At 36.8% G+C, this 21,058-nt stretch overlaps 1 protein-coding gene across 2 annotated transcripts in view; it reads right to left on the reverse strand.

The window, feature by feature from the left end:
• The window catches only part of DNAH5 (dynein axonemal heavy chain 5), a 319,082-nt gene that overhangs the window by 204,261 nt on the left and 93,763 nt on the right, over window positions 1-21,058 (reverse strand). For both annotated transcript variants that reach the window (XM_026455693.1, XM_026455694.1), the window contains exons 8-15: window positions 20,795-20,908; window positions 19,995-20,102; window positions 18,168-18,290; window positions 17,389-17,604; window positions 15,109-15,216; window positions 5,988-6,073; window positions 5,186-5,507; window positions 4,139-4,345 (exon numbers count right to left, since the gene is read on the reverse strand). In XM_026455693.1, coding sequence (XP_026311478.1) covers window positions 4,139-4,345; window positions 5,186-5,507; window positions 5,988-6,073; window positions 15,109-15,216; window positions 17,389-17,604; window positions 18,168-18,290; window positions 19,995-20,102; window positions 20,795-20,908 — 1,284 coding nt within the window. The remainder of the gene's footprint in view (window positions 1-4,138; window positions 4,346-5,185; window positions 5,508-5,987; window positions 6,074-15,108; window positions 15,217-17,388; window positions 17,605-18,167; window positions 18,291-19,994; window positions 20,103-20,794; window positions 20,909-21,058) is intronic.

Here is a 21,058-nt window from a genome sequence, read left to right on the forward strand (position 1 = left end):
AGACCATCCCAATAATTTAGGTAGGAGCCAATGATGGCAGTAACTGCAAATGTGGAAAGCAAGTCAGATTCTGCTTCCACTCACCCTCCCAATAAGTCTAGGTACAGTTTAGCAGCAAAAATGATCCTTTCAAAATGAGAATTCAGATCATGTTACTCCTCTGCTCACACGGTTACACAGCCTCCCATTTAATTCAGAGCCACAAACTTTTAGACAAAGGACTTGGATAGGTGCTTGGTCTAGAAAGATCTACCCAATTTTGTCCCATTACTTCTCTGATCTCATCTCCAAACACTCCTTCCCTCTCTTACCTGCACTTGCCTGACTGTCTTCCTTTCTGATCCTGAGCCTCAGGGCCTTTGCACCTCCTTCAAATAATTACTCAAATTATACTTTCTCAATTATACCCATCCTGACTACCTGTTTAAGATTATAAACCACCACCAAACCCACTCACACATTTTATCCCCCTTTTTTGTCCACAATAACTATCACTTTATTACAACAGACTATATTAATTTGCCTGCTTACAGTGTTCGTTTTCTGTCTTACCCAGTTAGACTATAAGTTCTACAAGGACAAGAATTTTGTCTGCTTTGTCCAGTGAGCCTGAACCAGTGCCCGGCACATAGGAGATAATAAATCAATATCTATCAAACGAATTAGTTGTTATCGGAAGGACTTTTCATCTGAAATGGAGATTCTCATCTTTCAGTGAAATGTATATAATGTCGAACTGTGTCAGTATTATTTATAGAATGTCAAACTGTGTCAATATTTTGTTCATATGTGACCATGTCAATATTAATAATCATTAATTGTAAGAAACTAACTTTAATGTGCCTCATAAATACAGTTGGTATTAAGACCATCTATGTGCATGTTGGTATTACCTTGATAACAGATTCATGTTTTCCAAACTGTTCTGCCTGGAGTACTAGACCAAAGAGATTCTGTAAGAAAAATGGCCCTTTGATAGATAAATTTTTTAAATGCTCCATACAATATCTCCCCTCTTGAGTGATCACAGCTAATATTAATGATTCTTAGAAACCTGCTTAAGGAAGTAAGAAGCCTTGCAAGGCTTTGAAAATTTTGTTAAACTCCGTATTTCCCAAGTGGACCTCATAATCCTTTCCTCATATAATGTTTTTCCACAATTTCTATAAGATTCTTTCAATGTCCATAAAAGCCGCTTTAGAAAAGTCTAAATTTTCTGATTCTATTAGCAGCTACTTACACATTTCCTGAAACTTGTATCCATTGCTTGTCTTTTTTCAATGTCCACCAGTTATTCTATCTGGAAGCAGTTCTCAGAATCTGCTTCTAGCAAGCATTCTACTTCCCACCTTTAATCCCAGAAGGTATTACTCAACTGCTTTGACAAAAGAGAAACCCAGGCTTAGAAGGTGAAGTCATTTACCCAAAGATAATGATTTGAATCCAGACTAAATTGGCTTCAGAACCTATATTTGTAACTATTAGCCTGTACTTGGTCGTTTCTTTCTAGTTAAACTGTCTTCCAAGGAATAGGTGAAGAAACAAATTCTCAGTTACTTTGGCATGTCCACAGAGACCTGAAAGCTCTAGCAAATATTCAGCACGATAACTCTGCAACACTTCAGATGGTCCCCTAAACCTGCCAATAGATCTGCCTGGACCAGCTACACATGTTGAGCAGGAACTTTTAACTCTCAACCTCCAAGATAATAAATGTTAACCAGATGATAATTTACTCCCTTGAATTGTCATTTAAAACATTCTTTGATCCTCTTCCCTTCATGGGGTGGGGACCATATCCCCTTTCTTTGAATCTGGGTAGGTTTACAGTCCAACAGAGTACAACAGAGATGATGCTATGAGACACCTGAGGCTATTATAAAGACCATGTGGCTTCTTTATTGTTCACTGTAGTGCTTGTTCTTGAAACCCTGAGCTGCCATATAAGAAATTCTACTAGCCAGAGGCCTCCATACTAGAAGGCCATGTATAGATGTGCCTGTTCACAGGAAAGAAACAGACACTGGAAGAGCCCTTCTTGGAGCTTAAAGATTGAACATCTGCCAGCTGAATACCAATAAACAACCTTTGTCAACAATACATGGAACAGAAGAATCATCTAGCCAAGCCCCACTCAAGTTGTTTACCCATAAAGTCATGATATGGTTATTGCAAACACTTCAATGTGCTTACAAGTGTTTGTTGCCCAAAACAGACAATCGAAACAACAACTCTGCAAATCAAGTTAAATTATCAGTAATTTCATAATCGTATAATTATGGTTTCTTAGTAAAAATATGATTTTCTTTATGAATATGTAAATTGACTAAGTGAGTTTCCTAATGTGAAACAGTCTAAAAGGATATCTCCCAACATGCTGACTGGTATTTTACGAGTCTACATTTGAGGAACATCTGTCTATTGCCAATACAACTTTTTAATATGACACGAAGTGGTGAGAAGACAGTGCACTACAGGTCTGGGTTCTGGTCTTACTTCTGCCACTTTCTAGCTATCAGACCTTTGCCAAATCTTTTAACTTCTCTCAGCCACAGTTTTTTCATCTATGAAATAAAATAATAGCATTCTGTCCTACTTACCTAACATGGTGGTAGAAAAGATCAAATGAGATAATGAGCACAAAGATGGTTTTAAATGTAAAATACAATGCAAGTGCATGGACTTAGTATTGTCATGTGATGTTAACCACTATGAAATTTTAACAACGGTTTCCATGTTGTCAGATTCCATGGCTGCATCTCTGATCTCACCTTTTTCATCCCCTGGGTAGCAGCATTTGTCACTGGTGACCAGTCCCTCTCTCTGTAGCCTTTTCATACCCTTGGCTTCCTTTGTTTGTTTTTTGTTTGTTTGTTTGTTTTTTGAGAAAGATCTCGCTCTGTCATCCAGGCTGGAGTGCAGTGACGCAATCTCAGCTCACTGCAACCTCCGCCTCCTGATTCAAGAGATTCTCCTGCCTCAGCCTCCCAAGTAGCTGAAATTACAGGCACATGCCACCATGTTTGGCTAATTTTTGTATTTTTAATAGAGACGGAGTTTCATCATGTTGGCCAGGCTGGTCTCGAACATGTGACCTCAGGTGACCTGCCGGTCTCAGCCTTTCAAAATGCTGGGATTACAGGCGTGAGCCACCGCACCCTGCCATCCTTGGTTTCCTTGACACTTGGTTTATTCTCAGCTCAAAGGTCAATCCTCTGTTTTATGTGCACATCTGTCTTCTTCTTTCAGATCTGTTAATATTGGAACAACCCAATGCTTGGTCCAGTGGCCCTCCATTCTTCTCTGTCTGTATTCTCTCCCCTAAGAGATCTCATCCAGGACAATGACACCAAATAAAAATGATATTCTGATAACTCTCAGAAGTATGCCTCCAACTTTGGCTTCTCCACTGAACTCTAGACTTACATATCCAACTGCATGGACAACATTGCCACTTGGCTGTCTAGAAACTATCTTGTACTCAGTTGGGAACTAGTGATTCCCTCCTGCTGCCCCAAATACACTAGTTCTGGTTCTTGCTATCTCCATACATTGAACTTACAGTCAGGGCCCCTGCATGGTATTGTGCAAGTTATAAAGAACACAACCCACACAGCACTCCATGGCACTCCTACTTTAATTCATTGAATTGCTCACACCTAAAGCAGAGGAATTATTCCCAAGTTCTCTCCTAACCCGACTGTTGACATAACTCTAAATTCTCCGAACAACTCTGCTGTCATCCTAGTTCAAGCTCTCATCTTCATCCAGGGCCAGTGCAACACTTCACAAACTGGCTTCCCACTGATACCTTTGTCCCCCTTAACATCCATTTTCCGCCCAGCAGTAAGAATAACTTTTATTATAAAAACAGACTGTGCCTTTTTCAGTGGCTCGAAATCCTCCAATGGTTTCCTGGTACACTCAAAATAAAACCCAAGCTTCTCAACTTGGCCTGCAAGACCTGAAATGGCCTGGCCCCAGTCAACTCTGCAGCCGCACCCCATGGCACTGTCCCCTCAGTCACTCCATTCATCCTGGCCACTTTCTGCTCCTTGAATATGACACATTGCCATATTTTTTTATAATACATTCCAGAGCTAGCCAAGAAAGGGGGAAAAAAATAAACGTAGTATACCTGCATGTTACTGAAGTTCCTTTTGTATCTATCTCGTTTCTGGAAGAGGGAAGCTGCCAATGGAGAGACTTCCAGACCCATCTGGGCCATGCACTCTGTTTCTCTAAATAAGATTAATATCTGAGGGTCAAAGTTTACAAACAATTCCCCTGTGCCTGGGGCCTTCACCAACAATGAAGCCTCAAGACCTACATGAATTTCTTCAATCTGTGGGAAGAAACCAACATCACTACTATTAGAAAGTTCAGTTCATACAGAGTATCTGGCTCAGCCATATCTGGGAATAAGGATCATTAAGTGTTGTTCCATGGATTTGAGTTTCCTAAATTAAGGGCAATAAGATCACTCACTCTTCTCCTAAATCCAGTCTCATAAAATAGCCTTCAAGTTCTTGGTGGTGATGTTGGGCAGTCAATTCAATAAAACCTTTCAATGACTCTCACACTGATAAATAAGTGGACACTGCAACAGTAGCGACATCTCAAAAGCCATTTAGCTACTTGATACCTTCATGCCTACTCTATTATTCTCCCTAATAAAAGTTTCATAAAATCTCCTAAACTCAGTTTTTACTTATCTAGAAAAACAATGAACACAGCTATGGAGCCATCGCATCCTGACAACCTACAAAGAAATACAGGTATTGGTAGGATATGCTATGATTAACCAGTTGTACAACCAAAGAAAATGTAAGACTTTGTTTAACAGATGTACTGGTATTTACTGACACATTTAGGATCTGAATGAATTTTAAAAAGGAAGATATCCTAATAGATTGGGTATAGCAACCAATAGACAAGACCTTCTCACTTTGGAGTTTGTCAGTTAAATTAAAAATGGGGTTCTGTTACCTGGCTTGTGATTTTTTTTCAAACCTAATAATTATTTTTCTTTGTGGACATATTACACTCTGAATGCTTAGATTCTACCCATCTGCCTTACAAAATACCTACAAATCCAGCTTTCTACAGAAACAACACTGTCAAATGCTAGAGGAGGGGCTCCCATGGTTCCAACAATGGGAAGAGTATAAAGTTAGGGACTCACTTGCCGAAGCCACGCCCTGTGGAAGAGGACCTCAAACTCCAGGAGGACCTTGGCCATCCTGTTGTAACTGCGAATTATAGGTTTGGCTTCTGCCGTGCTTAGCACAGTTGGATGCTGCTGGAAAAGCTGCATGGGCTGCTGAATCCTGTGAAAGAGCTGGCGGGCCCACAAAATCTTTCCAGCAATGGGAGGCTGGTTTCGAGCCAGAGGAGGGTCGTATTTCTGCTTTGTATACAGCTTTGAAATCATATCAATGTCAGCCCCATAGTTCTCAAGGATAAGTCGATATTTGTCATCAATACCAAGATTAGGTATATTCAACCTGATTTTTTTTTTTAAAAAGTTAAAAGCTTGAATTAATGGAATAAAATAAGTAAAATATGCAATAAAAATATCTAGTAATCTCATTTATTAATATTTATTTTTTTAAATGCTAATGGAAAAGAATGAGATATGTATGTGGAATATTAAAAGAACAAAAATAAAACTCATCCATAAAATGTTGGCAAAACTACTAACTTGGGAAGACTTTTTTCAAATTATCTATACATTAGGAAATATTCTTATAGGCAGTCATAAGGTACTTCAAAGCTAAGAGTATTCTCTATTTGCAGAAATAAAATAAATCCTGAATCCTTAAAAGGATTAATCCTCTGAAAAACTTAAAAACTATGACCTTGTAACCCAAATTGCCAAGAGAGTTTTTCCTTTCCATCAGAATATGAAATAATAATAGGAATAACAACAATGAAAGCTAAACTATCCCAATTTTAGAAAATAGACAATTTCTTGAAACTTTTACCTTTCAAATTTCTTCAACATTCTTAGAGCTTGATTTGTGTTTTGAATCTTCTCAAATGTAACATCCATGAACTTCTGCAACTCGTTCTAAAATAGAATTAAATCTGGTGATGAACAATAGAATTGGGAATTTACTGTTTAGCCACAAGATAAAAGAGCTTTCCATTTTCTGCAAATGCATATAATATGAAACAAAATGTAACCAAAAAATTGAATGAGCTTAAAAGAAAAATAAATGCCCAGAAGCCAGAAACAAAGAGACTTGAAAGCCAGGGCAGCCATGGGAGTTGGCACCACATCAGGTTCCATGGGTATTGGGCCAGACACAGAGCCTGGGGAGTGGCACTGGGGCCTTATCAGAATATGGGGAGAAGGGCTATGGGGTCCTAACACTCTCAACAGATCCTGCAGAAAGCCGGGATCCTTGAAGTGCTGCCCAGTACATGCAAAGGGAATTGATTCATAAGTTGGGAAAGCTGCAAAGAGGCTTGACATCTGCCCAAACCCTTGGATAGTTGGGGAAAAAATCACCCTACAATAGGGTTCCCATACTTTCTCATCACAACCACTCACTTCTACCACTGGAATGCCAAAGCACCCATAGACAGTGCACAAACAAATGGGCAGGGCACTGTTTGGCTCTTGGACATAGTTTGCTGACCCCTGCCCTAGAGGAACTGAAATCCCACATGTGTGCCACACCTAGATAAGGGGTCCAGGTTTAAACTACACATGAAATGAAAGGGATATAACCCAAGACATTAACATAAAGGCTAGTCTGGGAAGGTAAAACCACTAGGACCACAGCAGAATTCAGGAAAAGTCACTCTGCAGAAACACTTTCAAAGCCCAGGGCCAAAAGATTCCTATAGGGAGAAATAAATAAATACATAACTTCTAAAGAAGCTCACAAAGTTTCTGAAAACCCCATAAGAAAATGATCTTTGAGAGAAAAGGAGCAGAATGCACAAACAGAATTAGTAACCAAGAACTAGAAATGACAGAGCAGTCTAAAGGAGACTATGAAATAAGTATATTTAAAGTGATTGAAGAGTAAAGAAGAAACAGAAACCATAAAAAGAACAGAACAGAATAAAATAAGAGCACTCAGATTTTTAAAAACAAAATTTAGACATATAAAGGGGAACATAATTACAATTCAAAATACAATAGATGCAAATTGTAAACACCTGAAAAGAAAACTGATGAACTACAAGACTGTTTTCAAATAAAATCACCCAATGTATAACCGAGAAATAAAGAAATGGAAAAATACAAAAAAAGACGTTAACAAACATGGAAGTTAGAAAAAGAAGGTGTAACATATGTCTATTGGAAATCTTGGAAGACGAACCTAAAGTATTTAAAAAGATAAAGGCTGAGTATCTTCCACAATTAAAAAAAGACTTAGAGGCCAGGCACGGTGGCTCACGCCTGTAATCCCAGCACTTTGGGAGGCCGAGACGGGTGGATCACGAGGTCAGGAGATCGAGACCATCCTGGTCTACATGGTGAAACCCCGTCTCTACTAAAAATACAAAAAACTAGCCGGGCGAGGTGGCGGGTGCCTGTAGTCCCAGCTACCCGGGAGGCTGAGGCAGGAGAATGGTGGGAACCCGGGAGGCGGAGCTTGTAGTGAGCTGAGATCGCGCCACTGCCCTCCAGCCTGGGCGACAGAGCGAGACTCCGTCTCAAAAAAAAAAAAAAAAAGACTTAGTTCTCAAATGGAGGAAGCACATCAAATTCTGAACAAGAGAAATATGTTTTAATCACACCTAAAACTCACATAAAGATGCCAAAGGTAAAGAGAAAAACAATATTAAAAGAAAATAATATTAATATTAAAAGAGAAAAATATTAAAATCACAAAAGGGAGAAATCAAATTATCTATAAAGCAATAACTATTTGACAACAAATACCTTGTTGAGAACAATAGCTGACAAAAATCAATGAAAAAAGATCTTCTACGGGCTGAAAGAAAATAACACCCAAACTAAAATCACATATAAGACGAGAATAAAGTTCAAGATTGAGGGAAACTTTATAGGCATTTGGGTGTAAAGACTGGAAGAGTTTACCACGAACAGACTCTTGTTAAAACTAAAGGATATATTTAAGAACAATAATGAACTCAAAAAGAGGGAGAGATACAATTAGATTACTAATGAAATGTAAGAATAAGCAAAGCAATCTGTAAATGTGTTGCTAAATTTAATTAGCTATTAGTAACAACAAGTTTGAAAAGTTGAGCAGCAATGGTAAAACTAAAATTCAAGACAACCATAGCATGATTGAGAGGTAGGCTGATAAAACAATTAAACTTTTTAAAGTCAGGTATATATGCTAAAACCACTAAAAATATAAATACAACATTAAAAATATAAATAGAAGGGGAATAAAGAGAATAACAAAATGTAATCAACAAAATATAAAAAGAAAGAAGTCAAAGAAAAACAGCTCACCTCATTGAAAATTCAAAATAGATTGTAGAAGTAATTCTAACTATACTAGAAACAACAGTCAATGTAAATGGCTTAAACTTGCAATTAAAGGAAAGGGTCTCAGCTATTTTTTATACATACATATATAAATTATATAGAGAGATATGGATTATATATGGGTATGATATATAAAAATTATAGATATATGTATTATAGATACATGGATTTTATATATATGGGGATTATATATGTGCATGTGTTGAATTATATATAAGGATACTATATATAAATTATAGATATATGGATTTTATATATATATGGATTCTATGTATGTGGATTGCATGTGTGTATGTGTGTGTATTATATGTATATAATCCAACCATTGCTCTTTTAAAGAGACATGTTTAAAATATAATAATTCAGAAATAGTAGGCCAGGTACAGTGGCTCATGCCTTTAATCCCAGAACATTGGGAGGCCAAGGTGGTCAGATCCTTTGACCCCAGAAGTTTGAAACCAGCCTGGACAACATGGCAAAACCCTGACTCTACAAAAAATACAAAAACTAGCTGGGCATGGTGGCATGCACCTGTAGTCTCAACTACTCAGGAGGCTAAGGTGGGATGATCATTTGAGCCCAGCAGATCGGGGCTGCTGTGAGCCAAGATCACACCACTGTGCTCCAGCCTGGGTGACAGAGCAAGACCCTGTTTCAAAAAAAAACAGAAAATGAAAGAAAGAAAGAAAGAAATAGTAGGAAGTAAAAAAGCAGAAAAAATGTTTATTTCAGGTAAATAATAACCAAAAAAAAGTTGAAGTAGCCATATAAATAATTCACAAAATTGATTGTAAGACAAAGAGCCTCACTGAAGATAAATATGGTCATAATTTAGTGTCAATGGGAACAATTTCTGTGGCAGATATGCCAATTTCGAGTCAGTGTTTAACCAACTGAATCAAAATATATGCACAGATTCTTAGAAACCCATGGATCAAGCATGCTATGGTTTGAATGTCCTCTCCAAAACTCCTGCTGAAATTTAATTGCCATCATGATGATATTAACAGGTGGCACTGCTAAGAGGTTATTAGGCCCTGAGGGCTCTGCTCCCATTGGTGGATTAATGTTATCGCAGGAGTGGGTTGTTATAAAAACGAGCTCAACCCTCTCTTGCTTTCTCAGGCTCTCTTGCTCTTCACCCTTCTGCCATGCAGCAAGAAGGCCCTCACCAGATGCAGCCTCCTCAACTTTGGACTTCTCAGTCTCCCGAACTGTAAGAAATAAATTTCTTTTCTTTATAAATCATCCAGTCTGCAGTTCTGTTATAGCAACACAAAAAGAACTCAGACAAAGAAGATCAAAAGATATGCAGTATACATGGCCGGGCGCGGTGGCTCAAGCCTGTAATCCCAGCACTTTGGGAGGCCGAGACGGGCGGATCACGAGGTCAGGAGATCGAGACCATCCTGGCTAACACAGTGAAACCCCGTCTCTACTAAAAAAAAATACAAAAAAACTAGCCGGGCGAGGTGGCGGGCGCCTGTAGTCCCAGCTACTGGGAGGCTGAGGCAGGAGAATGGCGTTAACCCGGGAGGCGGAGCTTGCAGTGAGCTGAGATCCGGCCACTGCACTCCAGCCTGGGCCACAGAGCGAGACTCTGTCTCAAAAAAAAAAAAAAAAAAAAAGATAGTAGTTGCTGGGAGAGGGAAGGATGAATAGGTGGAGCACAGGGGACTTTTCGGGTAGGAAAACACTTTGCATGATATTATCACGGTGGATGCACATCCTTATATATTTGTCCAGACCCATAGAATGTATAACACCAAGAGTGAGCCCTAATGTAAACTGTGGACTTTAGATGATAATGATGTGTCAATTTAGGTTCATCCGTTGTAACAAATGAACCACACTATTGGGGGATGTTCATAATGGGGGAGTCTATGCATTTTGGGGAGGGTAGGGGGAATATGGGAAATCTCTGTACTTCCTCTCAATTTTGCTGTGAATCTAAAACTTCTCTTTAAAAAGTCACTTTTAAAAAATATTTAATGAGGACCTAAAATATATGAACAACCCAATTAAAAGTGTGATATAGTGACATCGGAAGACCCCAAATCCTGACAGAAAACACTACTCTTTTCAAGTACACATGGAACATCTGCAAATCTTAACTACGAACTAGGCCACGGAGGACATCTCAGTAAATACCAAAATACTGACATAAAGTATTCCATGTTCTCCCATCAAAATATAATAATCTAAGTCAAAATAAAATAAGAGCCAATAGAGTACAATACAAAGCTAAAAATGCTTTTAAATAATCCATGAGCAAAATAACAAATCATGATGAAAATGATGTGATACTTTAAACTCAATAACAACATATGTACTACATATTAAAATTTTTAAGACACAGCAATAGTGACATTTTGTGGAAAAGATATAGACTTTCATGCACCTATTTTAAAGAGAAAAAGAAAAGACATTGAAATTAATGAGCTATGCTGTCAGTTGAAGAAAGGTAAAAATAATAAATCCAAAGAAAGAAGAAAAAAATGTTTTAAAGCAAAATGTAACAAAATTAAAAACAAAGAAACCAGAGACAAGATTAACATCTCCAAAGCTGCTCTTTGGGAAAAATAATAATACAGACTAACCTTTGGCAAAATTAAGCAAGAGCAGTGGGGTGAATGCAATTTCACACCGAAAGCATCTGTCAAATCAGAATCTAGCAGAACGAGGCCAGGCATGGCGGCTCACGACAGTAATCCCAGCACTTTGGGAGGTCAAGGCAGGTGGACCACTTGAGGTCAGGAGTTTGAGACCTGCCTGGCCAACATGGTGAAACCCCATCTCTACCAAAAATACAAAAATTAGCCGGGTGTGGTGGAGCATGCCTGTATGGGTGGTATTTAGGGATTCTTCTGAGAATGTCACACATCTTACACTATTATGTAACTGTGACCCTCCCTCCAAAAAAATTGCACCAAAAAACTAAGCACAATTTATTCTTTGTGTATCCTAAGCTTTAGTGCAGAGCTATAATTAAAATCTAAATTTAGTTAAATAAAACATAGAAAAATTATTTCCTTATTTTATATTTCATGCTTCAAGACAAAGTGAACAACTTTTTTTCAACTTACCAGTCAGAAGTTTTAAGCCCTTGCAAACTTGAAGAGACATTAATTGATGTAGTATTAAAATGAGGAGACTAGTTTGATATGCAGTAAGAGTTAGTATCTAAAGGGGTTTGATTTCAGTAATGTTAGGTCAGAAGTAATACAGTAAGACAACCAGTTGGCAGTATCCAGACCACCGCAGGAGACACTACCTGTGGAGGAGACGGAGCTATTGGGGGGGTGGGGAATGGGTAAGTTGCAAACCTCCTGCCTGATACAGCAAAGCTCCAAAACGGAAAGATGTGGAAGCCTATTACAATACTTCCTTGCCCTCAATAGTTTCAGCTACTTCTACTGGAAGTATACGTATTTCTTAAGTGACATTATTTCTTCTGCTAAGTCCACATCCTAGGATGAGAAAATGTTCTTGCATTAAAAAACAGCACAGTTAGCCGACCTAAATAAACATCTACATGTTTTCACTACATAAAAAAAATCTCTATTTATACATTATGAAAACTAGAGCATTTATAACCCTTCCACTGCCTCCCTCTCCTTCAGAAAACAGCAAATCTCTACTGAGCCCTAACAGTTTTTCCTGGTTTTCCTTGCCTTTCTACCCTATGGCTTCGCAAAGGCCTGGGCTGAACTCTCTGTCAACATGGAAGACCTAGACTTAATTTTCTTGTTCTGAGCCTTGGTCCATCCTTACAGTTTGTGGGATCTGGGTTGTGTAATCTTCATATTCATCTTCCCATTAGTTTTTGGGTCTCAGCTCCTACTCAGTTTTCTTTCAACTCAGCTTGCCACCTCAACACCCATCCTTTACTGAGTAGTGCCTTCTCCATCTGCTGGGATCAGCATGCTTCTAGACTACCAACAGCCCACTTGGTTCCGACACGCTGCCCTCTTTGACCTGCTAGTACCAGCACGAACCCTAAACCTGGAGAGGATTCCAGGCTGTGATCCCTTTGACAGGGGAGCCCTGGACACCACCCTGATCCAAATCACTCATGAAGTCTTACACTTGAGATGCTACTGTTGCTGAGTCTCTCCAAGACTCCAGGATGCATCATCACCTTTACTCCATCCAGAGTCGTGGGAAGGTATTTTTGCCCCAGTTTTTATAAAGATGAGGGCTGAATTCATGAATGGGTGAGTATTTAAAGGAGAGATTGAAAAACAATTAGTTAAGAGAAAGAGAACGCACAAAGGAATAAAGAAGTATAAGTCAAAGAAAACTCATTGGCAAACCAAAGACAGAAGTGAACAATTTCTGAGGTGGAAGACACGACGGATAATAGTGTTGAATTTCTTTTAAGAAGGCTGAGTAGAATGGGAACTAATACAGTAGTCCCCTCTTATCTTCAGGAATATGTTCCAAAACGCCCGGTGGGTGACTGAAACCAAACCCTATATATACTATGTTTCTGCCTGTACATACATACAAACATAATAATGTTTAATTTACAAAATAGGCAGAGTAAGAGATAAGCAACAATAACTAATAATAAAATAGCACAATTTTTAACAATATACTATAATAAAAATTACGTGAATGTGGCCTCTCTCTCTCAAAATATCTTATTGTGCTATACTCACCTATTTTCGACCCTGGGTAGTTGAAACCATGGAAAATATAACCACAAAAACATCTTTCTAGCATCAACCACAGCCTCCTCCTCTCTGAAGGTTTTCCTAACCCCAGCCAAGCAGAAGTATCAGATTATCTTTTCCTAGTTTCACATTATCAAATCCCATGTAATGTTTTGCAGGCCTGATCTCCCAATACATTTTGTAGGCCTTGAGTTATGTCTCTTTATTTTTGAATCCTCACTTTTTCACATAGTATCAGAGTAGTATTCTTTCATAACTAGCCATTTTAGCCCCATTTGCCCTTTTTTAGATGCTAAATTCATTACTCTGTTCTTATGTATGTGCTTACATTTTAATCATTTCACCATCTGCCTCCTTTCTGACTATGAGCTGCGAAGGCATATCTACTTGATTTATTTCTATATTCATAACCTACAGCATAGAAGTGTAATACATAATTGCTGTATAGCAAATGCTTGTTTCATTGCAATAAATCTACATCTTCTTATTTACATATGGGAATAAAACATGATCCCTGCATTTGAGGTGCTCACCATCTATGTTCACATATAAGCTACAGAAGTACCACGTGGTCAGACACTGCTGGGGAAACAGAGGTGAACATCAGAATCTGCCATTATTCATCCATTTCCATCAAAAAGAGACCAAGAGCCACTATCCTTATGTCTGAACCTGCCCCCAAAAGAATTCATTGCTTAAATTATTATAGGCACTCTTCCTTCCCATCAAATGAAGACTGCTGTATGCCACAATGGTTAAAAAAGTTGAATTCTAAAGCCAGATTGCCTGGGTTTCACCCCAACTCCACCCCTTGTTATGCCTGTGTTGGGCAAACCACTTCACCTCACAGGAGAGTTTCCCAGTTTCCCCCTCTGCAAAATGAGAGTAACAAGAGCACCCACTTGATCACATTGTTATGATTATTATATGAATTAGCACATACAAAGTGCTTAGAACAGTACCTGGCACATAGAATCGGCTAGCTTTGTTACGACTCATTCTAACACTGAACTCACTCCTCCCAAGGTGTCTCCTTTTACTTTGAAGTGCACACATTTAATGCAAATCAGAAACCCTGGGAAAGAAGAAATAGAGTGGCTCTTTTCCTCTTATGATCAGAAAGATAGACATTTGTACCTCACTGGGATGAGAAAATGTCCGCATATTCATTATGGTAGATACCTGTTGTGTGTCTTCCCATCTTACCCTCCCTGACTCCCCTTCCCTGATAATAAACATTCCCAATGACCCAGCGGATCCCATCCTGCCTGTGTCCACCACAGGATCTCACAATTGAGAGGCCCAGTACTAGGCACCTCACCAGAACTGGCTAGCCCAACCCCTTCTTCGGGAATCTGGAGCTGGCCTGGTCCTGTGAAACAGCCTCAGAAGCTGCTGATGCCATAAACTGCTCATGTGAGCTGCAAGGCAAGATGGCTGGTCTGCAGTGAGCAGTGAAAGAAGGAAGAGAGAAAGGGGTTGCAAGATCAAGCAGGGTCCAGATGCTGAGGTGGTCCTGGCGCCACCGTTTCTAAGGCCAGTGGCAACCAGGCCTTGGAATCTGCCAGACATTGCTGACCATTTGCCTGAGCTACCTCTGGTCATAATCGTTGCTACACAGGGACAAATGGAAATAAGCATCTATATTCTAATCATGCCGCAATGTTCAACAGAAGATGAAAGTTAACTTTCTAAGAACTTCAGTGGAAGACATGGAGAAGTCTCATACACATCATTAGCCAAAGCTATATTTATGACCCTTTAATCCATGAAAAACAGCCTTCAATTATTAATGTGAAATCATGAAACACAGGCTGAGGTTGCTGTCGGTCACCTCCATGAGGAAGACACTCTGCCTTCTGAATGGGTAATGATTCACAGCATTATACAGAAAGGAAAAAATAAACACACGACTGTCAACAGGAATTTTATTACACAACTTACATGAAGGTCATTAGTCTGCTTGCAAAACTCTTCATAATCTTGGTCAAAATCCATTTTCCGCTGGTCTAAGAAATTGTATTCCTTTTTCTTTATGGTTGCCACAATGCCCTGAAATATTATGAGATAAATTAGATAGTATTTCAATATTCTTAAATTACCTAACTAAATATGACCCTTAAATGTAGAGCCTATACAATAATTGCCAAAAAAAAATAAGTTTAAAGGAAGCCTCATTTTTTTACTCACATTGTTTCATGCTTATTATTTTACAGGCAGTATAAGGTTGCCATACTGCATTCAAAGAAATCACTTGGACAGCATTTTCATGAAGTTTTATGTATTTTTGAAAATATAAAATAAAAGTCACATCTGAAAATTGGGAAAGGTTTTTTTCACTAAAATTTTATTGTTAATCATATCTGAAATAAATTTTTAAAGCCCAGAGTAGAATTTACCAAAATATTTTGTGTTGAATAGTTTAAATCTTCTCAGAAAATAAATAAGGCTTTCACAGAACACAAACAATATAGGAAGAAAATAAATTATGTTATATCTACAGACGAGTTACTATCTTCCAAGCCCCAAACGTCTTAAAAATATCAAACCGGAATCCACCACTTAAAACCTCTCTAAAATTAATTGCTGCCTACTGCCCTGCAAAGCTGCAGCCTGTGACTAGGAAAGTACAAACTAGGAAGTTCATCTCCTTGAAAATACTATTATCAGAAGCTTTGTTTGCTTTGAATAATGCGCTATAATGCTCTGTGATTCTTCTTAACCAGGTACTAAGCCATTCTCAAACTCAGGTGCCCACATTGTTGACAGAAGCATATAATTTTTATGAAGAATATCGGGCCTCCTTCTTCTACAATCTCCTCTTCAAAGTCACTTCCATTTAAACATCAAATCTCTCAATAGACAAGTGTATAAACAGCATAACTTCTTGAATCAAGTTTACTAGATAAAACAACCTACTCTTTCATGCTGCATAACTACAAAATTAGTTCTATTTAGAAATTGTGTGTGTGTGTGTGTCTATATACATATATTTTTTTATATAACATGTATATGCATGGAATGTTATATAAAAAATACATACACACAATATATATATGCATGGAATGATACAATGTCTAGGATTTACAGTGCTGGTATTCCTTAATATCAAACGAATCAAAAAGTATGTGTGTATGTATGCATATATACACATATATACATCCACATGTAGCTTTCTAAAAGAAGTATGAAAAACCTACTACATTTTGATGTAGTAATTTTAAAGATTTGGGGACTTGAGAAAATCCTGCTCTCTGATGGGATTTAATGGTCACTTAAGATTATTAAGTTAAATAAGGAAATTATTAATCGTGACCTTTACACCAATTACTCAAACTCGATCTACTTAATTATTATCTTGACAGATATTTATTGCACATCTACTATGTGTCAGTAAACTTAAAACATTTCCTGCTATATAAAAATCTTTTCTTTTTCTCTCCCAAAACTTGGTATACACAGGAAATGAAAAAGATTCCTTATATTGGCCTAAACTGTTAGAGTACAAAAATTAGTGTGTAGTGGTTAATTATATGATCCTTTTCAAATTCAAGTACCAAAAAAATTTAAGATTTAGTGTCAGTGTCCCTAAAAAAAGAAAAAAATTGACTATGTCCATATTAAGAATTTAAAGCAAATTGTTTGTAAATTGCTTTTCTAACATCTTCAAAATGTTATTAGGTCACTATGCCCACTTTCAAAACTAAAATTAGTCACACAGATGCCATGAAAAGATAAAGCAGTTAAAAATCAAAATAATTAGGGAAGTCAGATCTAGAATAAAATCAGGTCCTTTATATTTTTTAATATGGGTCCAAATAAAATGCTTACATGCAGCGATAACTCAGTGCCACACAGTACCTGGTGTCAACTAGTGCCTGACACAGTATAGTCTTCATTAAATATTTCTTGCATGAATAAATAAAATAATAAGTTACATTTAAACATTTTTCTTATGCTACTAATGAAAATGCTTTTTTAATGGTGATTAATTTTAGACTATTGGAAAGTCATTCTTATAACCACACACCTGAAAAGAACATATTAGCACCATTACACAATTCTCAAATAAATCTAATTTCTTTATGGTTAAAAGGCCATGAGATTATTTATATTTTACATTACAGATGGATGATTTGAATCATTCTAAACACTGTTATTTGCATAAAATATTGAAGTTTAGTTGTGGATTATGGTAGAAAATATAGCTTGAAAGTACAATACCTGGTATTTAGTGACCATGTCTTCCAGCCCCTCGATTGTGGAATCTTGCAGGACTGAATATGTCTTGATGGTTGTAAAGATGTCTATTATCTTGCCAAGGCGTCGGTGAAAAGTTTCAAATTTTCCAAAAATATACATCTCACTAAAATCAAATTGTTTTGCATTTGGATTTTGTTTAAGCTTTTGTTTTGTCTTGTAAAAGCAGTGCTGGTATTCCTTAAAATCAAAAGAAAAATATACAAAAAAATACAACAAAGGGAACAAGAAATTTTATTTTCTTAAGTGAAGGCGACAGCAAAATTAGGATGAAATTGTAAGCCTTTTCATAGTTTCATGCCTTTGCATGTACTCACTCATCAGCCGGAAAAATCATCTTTTCACCTCCTCTAATCTAGCAATTCCAGATTCTAATTGGGTTACTCATGATGCAGCTCAAAGGCGTGGCCTTCCCATCTTGGTCCCACGGTTTTGGTAATAGCAATCTTCTATGACTCTCTCTCCATTCATCTTTAAGATGCTTAAGGAAAACTACCTCATATGAGTTGTTTTTGTATCTCTAGTATTTACTGTGGTATCAGGACACAGTAGGCTCCCAAGAAGGGTAAAAAAAAGTGAATAAATTTCCTGGGAAGGTATATTAACATTCCATTTTCTTAATAGTTAAGAATCACTGTTCTTTTTAGCAACCAATGATATAATAATTACAAAATGATCTAAGATGGTCTCAGCAAAAATAAGACAAAAATAATAGAACATCTAAATACTAAACTAACCATTACCTGTTTCAGTTTAATCGCAGATAGTATTTTTTCTACAACAACATCCTGTGGCTGGTTCCAGATGGAAGCGGTTCCATTATTGGTAATATAGGCTTTACATGCAGATATTATCTGATTTGTCACCTGGGATTTTCCAATAAAATGATGTTAAGCACATAAAACAGCCATGGCTTGTAAACTGAACTAGAAGGTCCTTAACTCTTCTGCTTCTCAGAGTTCACAATCTTCTAACTTGAGCTTGGGTTTATTTCTTTTTCCATCACAGATGTAATCAACCAATAACCCTTTGATATTGTCAAAATCATTTGTGAAATCACAGAGTTGGAAGCACTACGGAAAATCAACAATTTGGGCCACCTTGTTTATGCAGGATGAATGTCTTAATCAACCACGGAATGATTCATTTCCTTCCCTAGAAACTGATGAGTTTCCACAAATCTCCTTAGGTAGCCTGCTCTAATATCTAACTCACAGTTTACTAGCACCATGTAAAGTACTGCCAATCCTGATCTTTTCATGTGACCAAGATCAGCAATGGAAATGTCAAAAGGAGAAGACCACAGAGAGAAGGAAAGCTAATGTACAAAACCACTAACATTTTATTCATCTCTCCAAACTTTAAAAAATCCTCAGAAATATATTAATTTTTTGCATAAAGCACAAGGGAAATTAAAATGACTATGCTGTATCCATGGAATGATATGATGCCCAGGATTTACAGTGCAAGGGGTGGGGGTATAGGTGAAACAAGATCAGCCATGCGTGGATATCTGCTGAATCTAGGTGACATGTACATGGCATTATAGTCTACAATTCTCTCTCCTTTTGTACCTAATTCAACATTTCCATAATGAAAGGTTTTCTATAATTAGATAAATGGTGGTTTCATTATTTTATGCTAAATCATGTTTTGCAAATAATTGCATAAAATCTAAATTAATAACACAAATTTACTTTTGGGTATCATTTACCCAGGGAATACTCCCACAACCCTAACATATAATTTTAAAGTATAAGGAAGTTGGGAGGGAATCTTGCAGTCATTCCTCCTGTCTACCTGAGCTACCTATATGAGAGAAGGAAAAAGTTTCCCATTGAGCTCTTAAGGCTGGATGTCTTTATTCCCAGGAAGAACTGTGCTTCCTACTGTGTTAGTATTCAGAACACAAATCTTGATGAGTCAAAAACTCTTCTATTTTAATACACCATTTAAGATTTTTGCTTTGATAATGAAAAAGTCATTTACTTCTTAGAGACTATTCAAAATGAGAATAGCAACAGTGCTTACCATAAACACTTACGAGTTAGGACATAAGGTTTAAGCATCGTTATGTTTTTTGGCAGAATCATTATAATTGCTTTATAGATTCCTAGAACATTGCAAGTGGCTTTTATTACCATGATTATTGTTCTAATAACACCAAGTAAACAACTGTGGCATCAAATAAATTTGGAACAGTGGCATATGAAATATGAAACAGGAGATAGTTAAATATAGCTTTTCTTAATTAAAATTTACCCAGTAGGAATACATGATGTGCTAAACCACATAGGGAAAGAAATTCTAAGAGTAATCTTTTTTCATTTGTATTATATAAATAATAAAATATTTAACATAATGATTACTTTGGGAAATAATGCTTTACGATTTGCTAGAATCAACCTCTGACATAAATTTAATTCTATCTCTATTGATAGCCTAAGCCTTTTTAAACTTTTAAGATACATACATATTGAACTGAGCCAATACGGTAATTTTTAATTATCAAAAAATTTATCATTGGCAAAGAAATATAAATGAACATGAACTCTACATCATGCACTTACCTTTACAAACAGAGATGTGATCTTCTCAGAGGTGTTATAGTAATGAGAGATACTATAGATCATTTTAATCGCATTTATAAGTGTAGGAATTGCATCCATCATGGATAGCTGAAAGATACCATCAAAGTTTTCAGAAAAAAATCATCAAATTCAGCAAAATTCTAATAGACTAACCATTCCATCTGCATTAAAATAAAGTTTAAGAGATTTCTATTAAAGATTTAAAAATACTATCTAATGCTTTACATGAAAATAATATATTTAATATGAATTTTATTATATTAGTCATATATGGTTAATCAAATTTTATTTCAATGGAAGAAACATTGACCTGCTGTTAATGACAAGCAACAGCAAGTTATCTGTTAACTATTATTAAGGATGAACTGTTAATAACAGTTAATGTTGTAATAAGTAAAAGCAGGCACTTCCTAAAGCTAAAAGATTAAAAGCAAAATCGCCAGCTAATGACTTTTCCTACAGTTCTTTGAGATATATTGTTCAGAATGCCCTTTGCAATATTTAATGGAAAATGTAACATGCAATAAATGTTTTAAAATATAACATCTCATATACATCTTCAATAGATAGAAGATAGACTGTTTAGAGAAATAGATACAGAAATATAGGTATCTGTGTGTATGTGTATATACATATATATATATATAATTTTATTGAAAATAAAGTTTCTAAGAACTTTCCAATGAACTGTAATATCGATGAACCAAAATTCAATATTCAGTTCAGCTAGTGCAAAAAGAGTTATCTATAGACTGAAAGAGTAGAAATCCTTAACTCACCAGATCACTGCTGTACAAAGGGTCACAACATTTTTCAAGTGTGTACAAGTATTTCACATTGTCCTTCGCTTCATTAGTTGCATCAGTGATTCGAATATCCATCTCCCGCCAAGTCTAAGCACAATACGAAAAACCAATTTTAATGCAATTATTCATAGAGGAACTTCCAACATAACCGCTGCTAACAGTCACCACAAGTCCATTAGGCCAGACTTTCTGTGCATCTCACATAAAACTGAATCCAGAGAGGTGAGAGATATTGCT

Source organism: Piliocolobus tephrosceles, chromosome 4 (assembly GCF_002776525.5).
Source record: "Piliocolobus tephrosceles isolate RC106 chromosome 4, ASM277652v3, whole genome shotgun sequence".
Taxonomy (NCBI): domain Eukaryota; kingdom Metazoa; phylum Chordata; class Mammalia; order Primates; family Cercopithecidae; genus Piliocolobus; species Piliocolobus tephrosceles.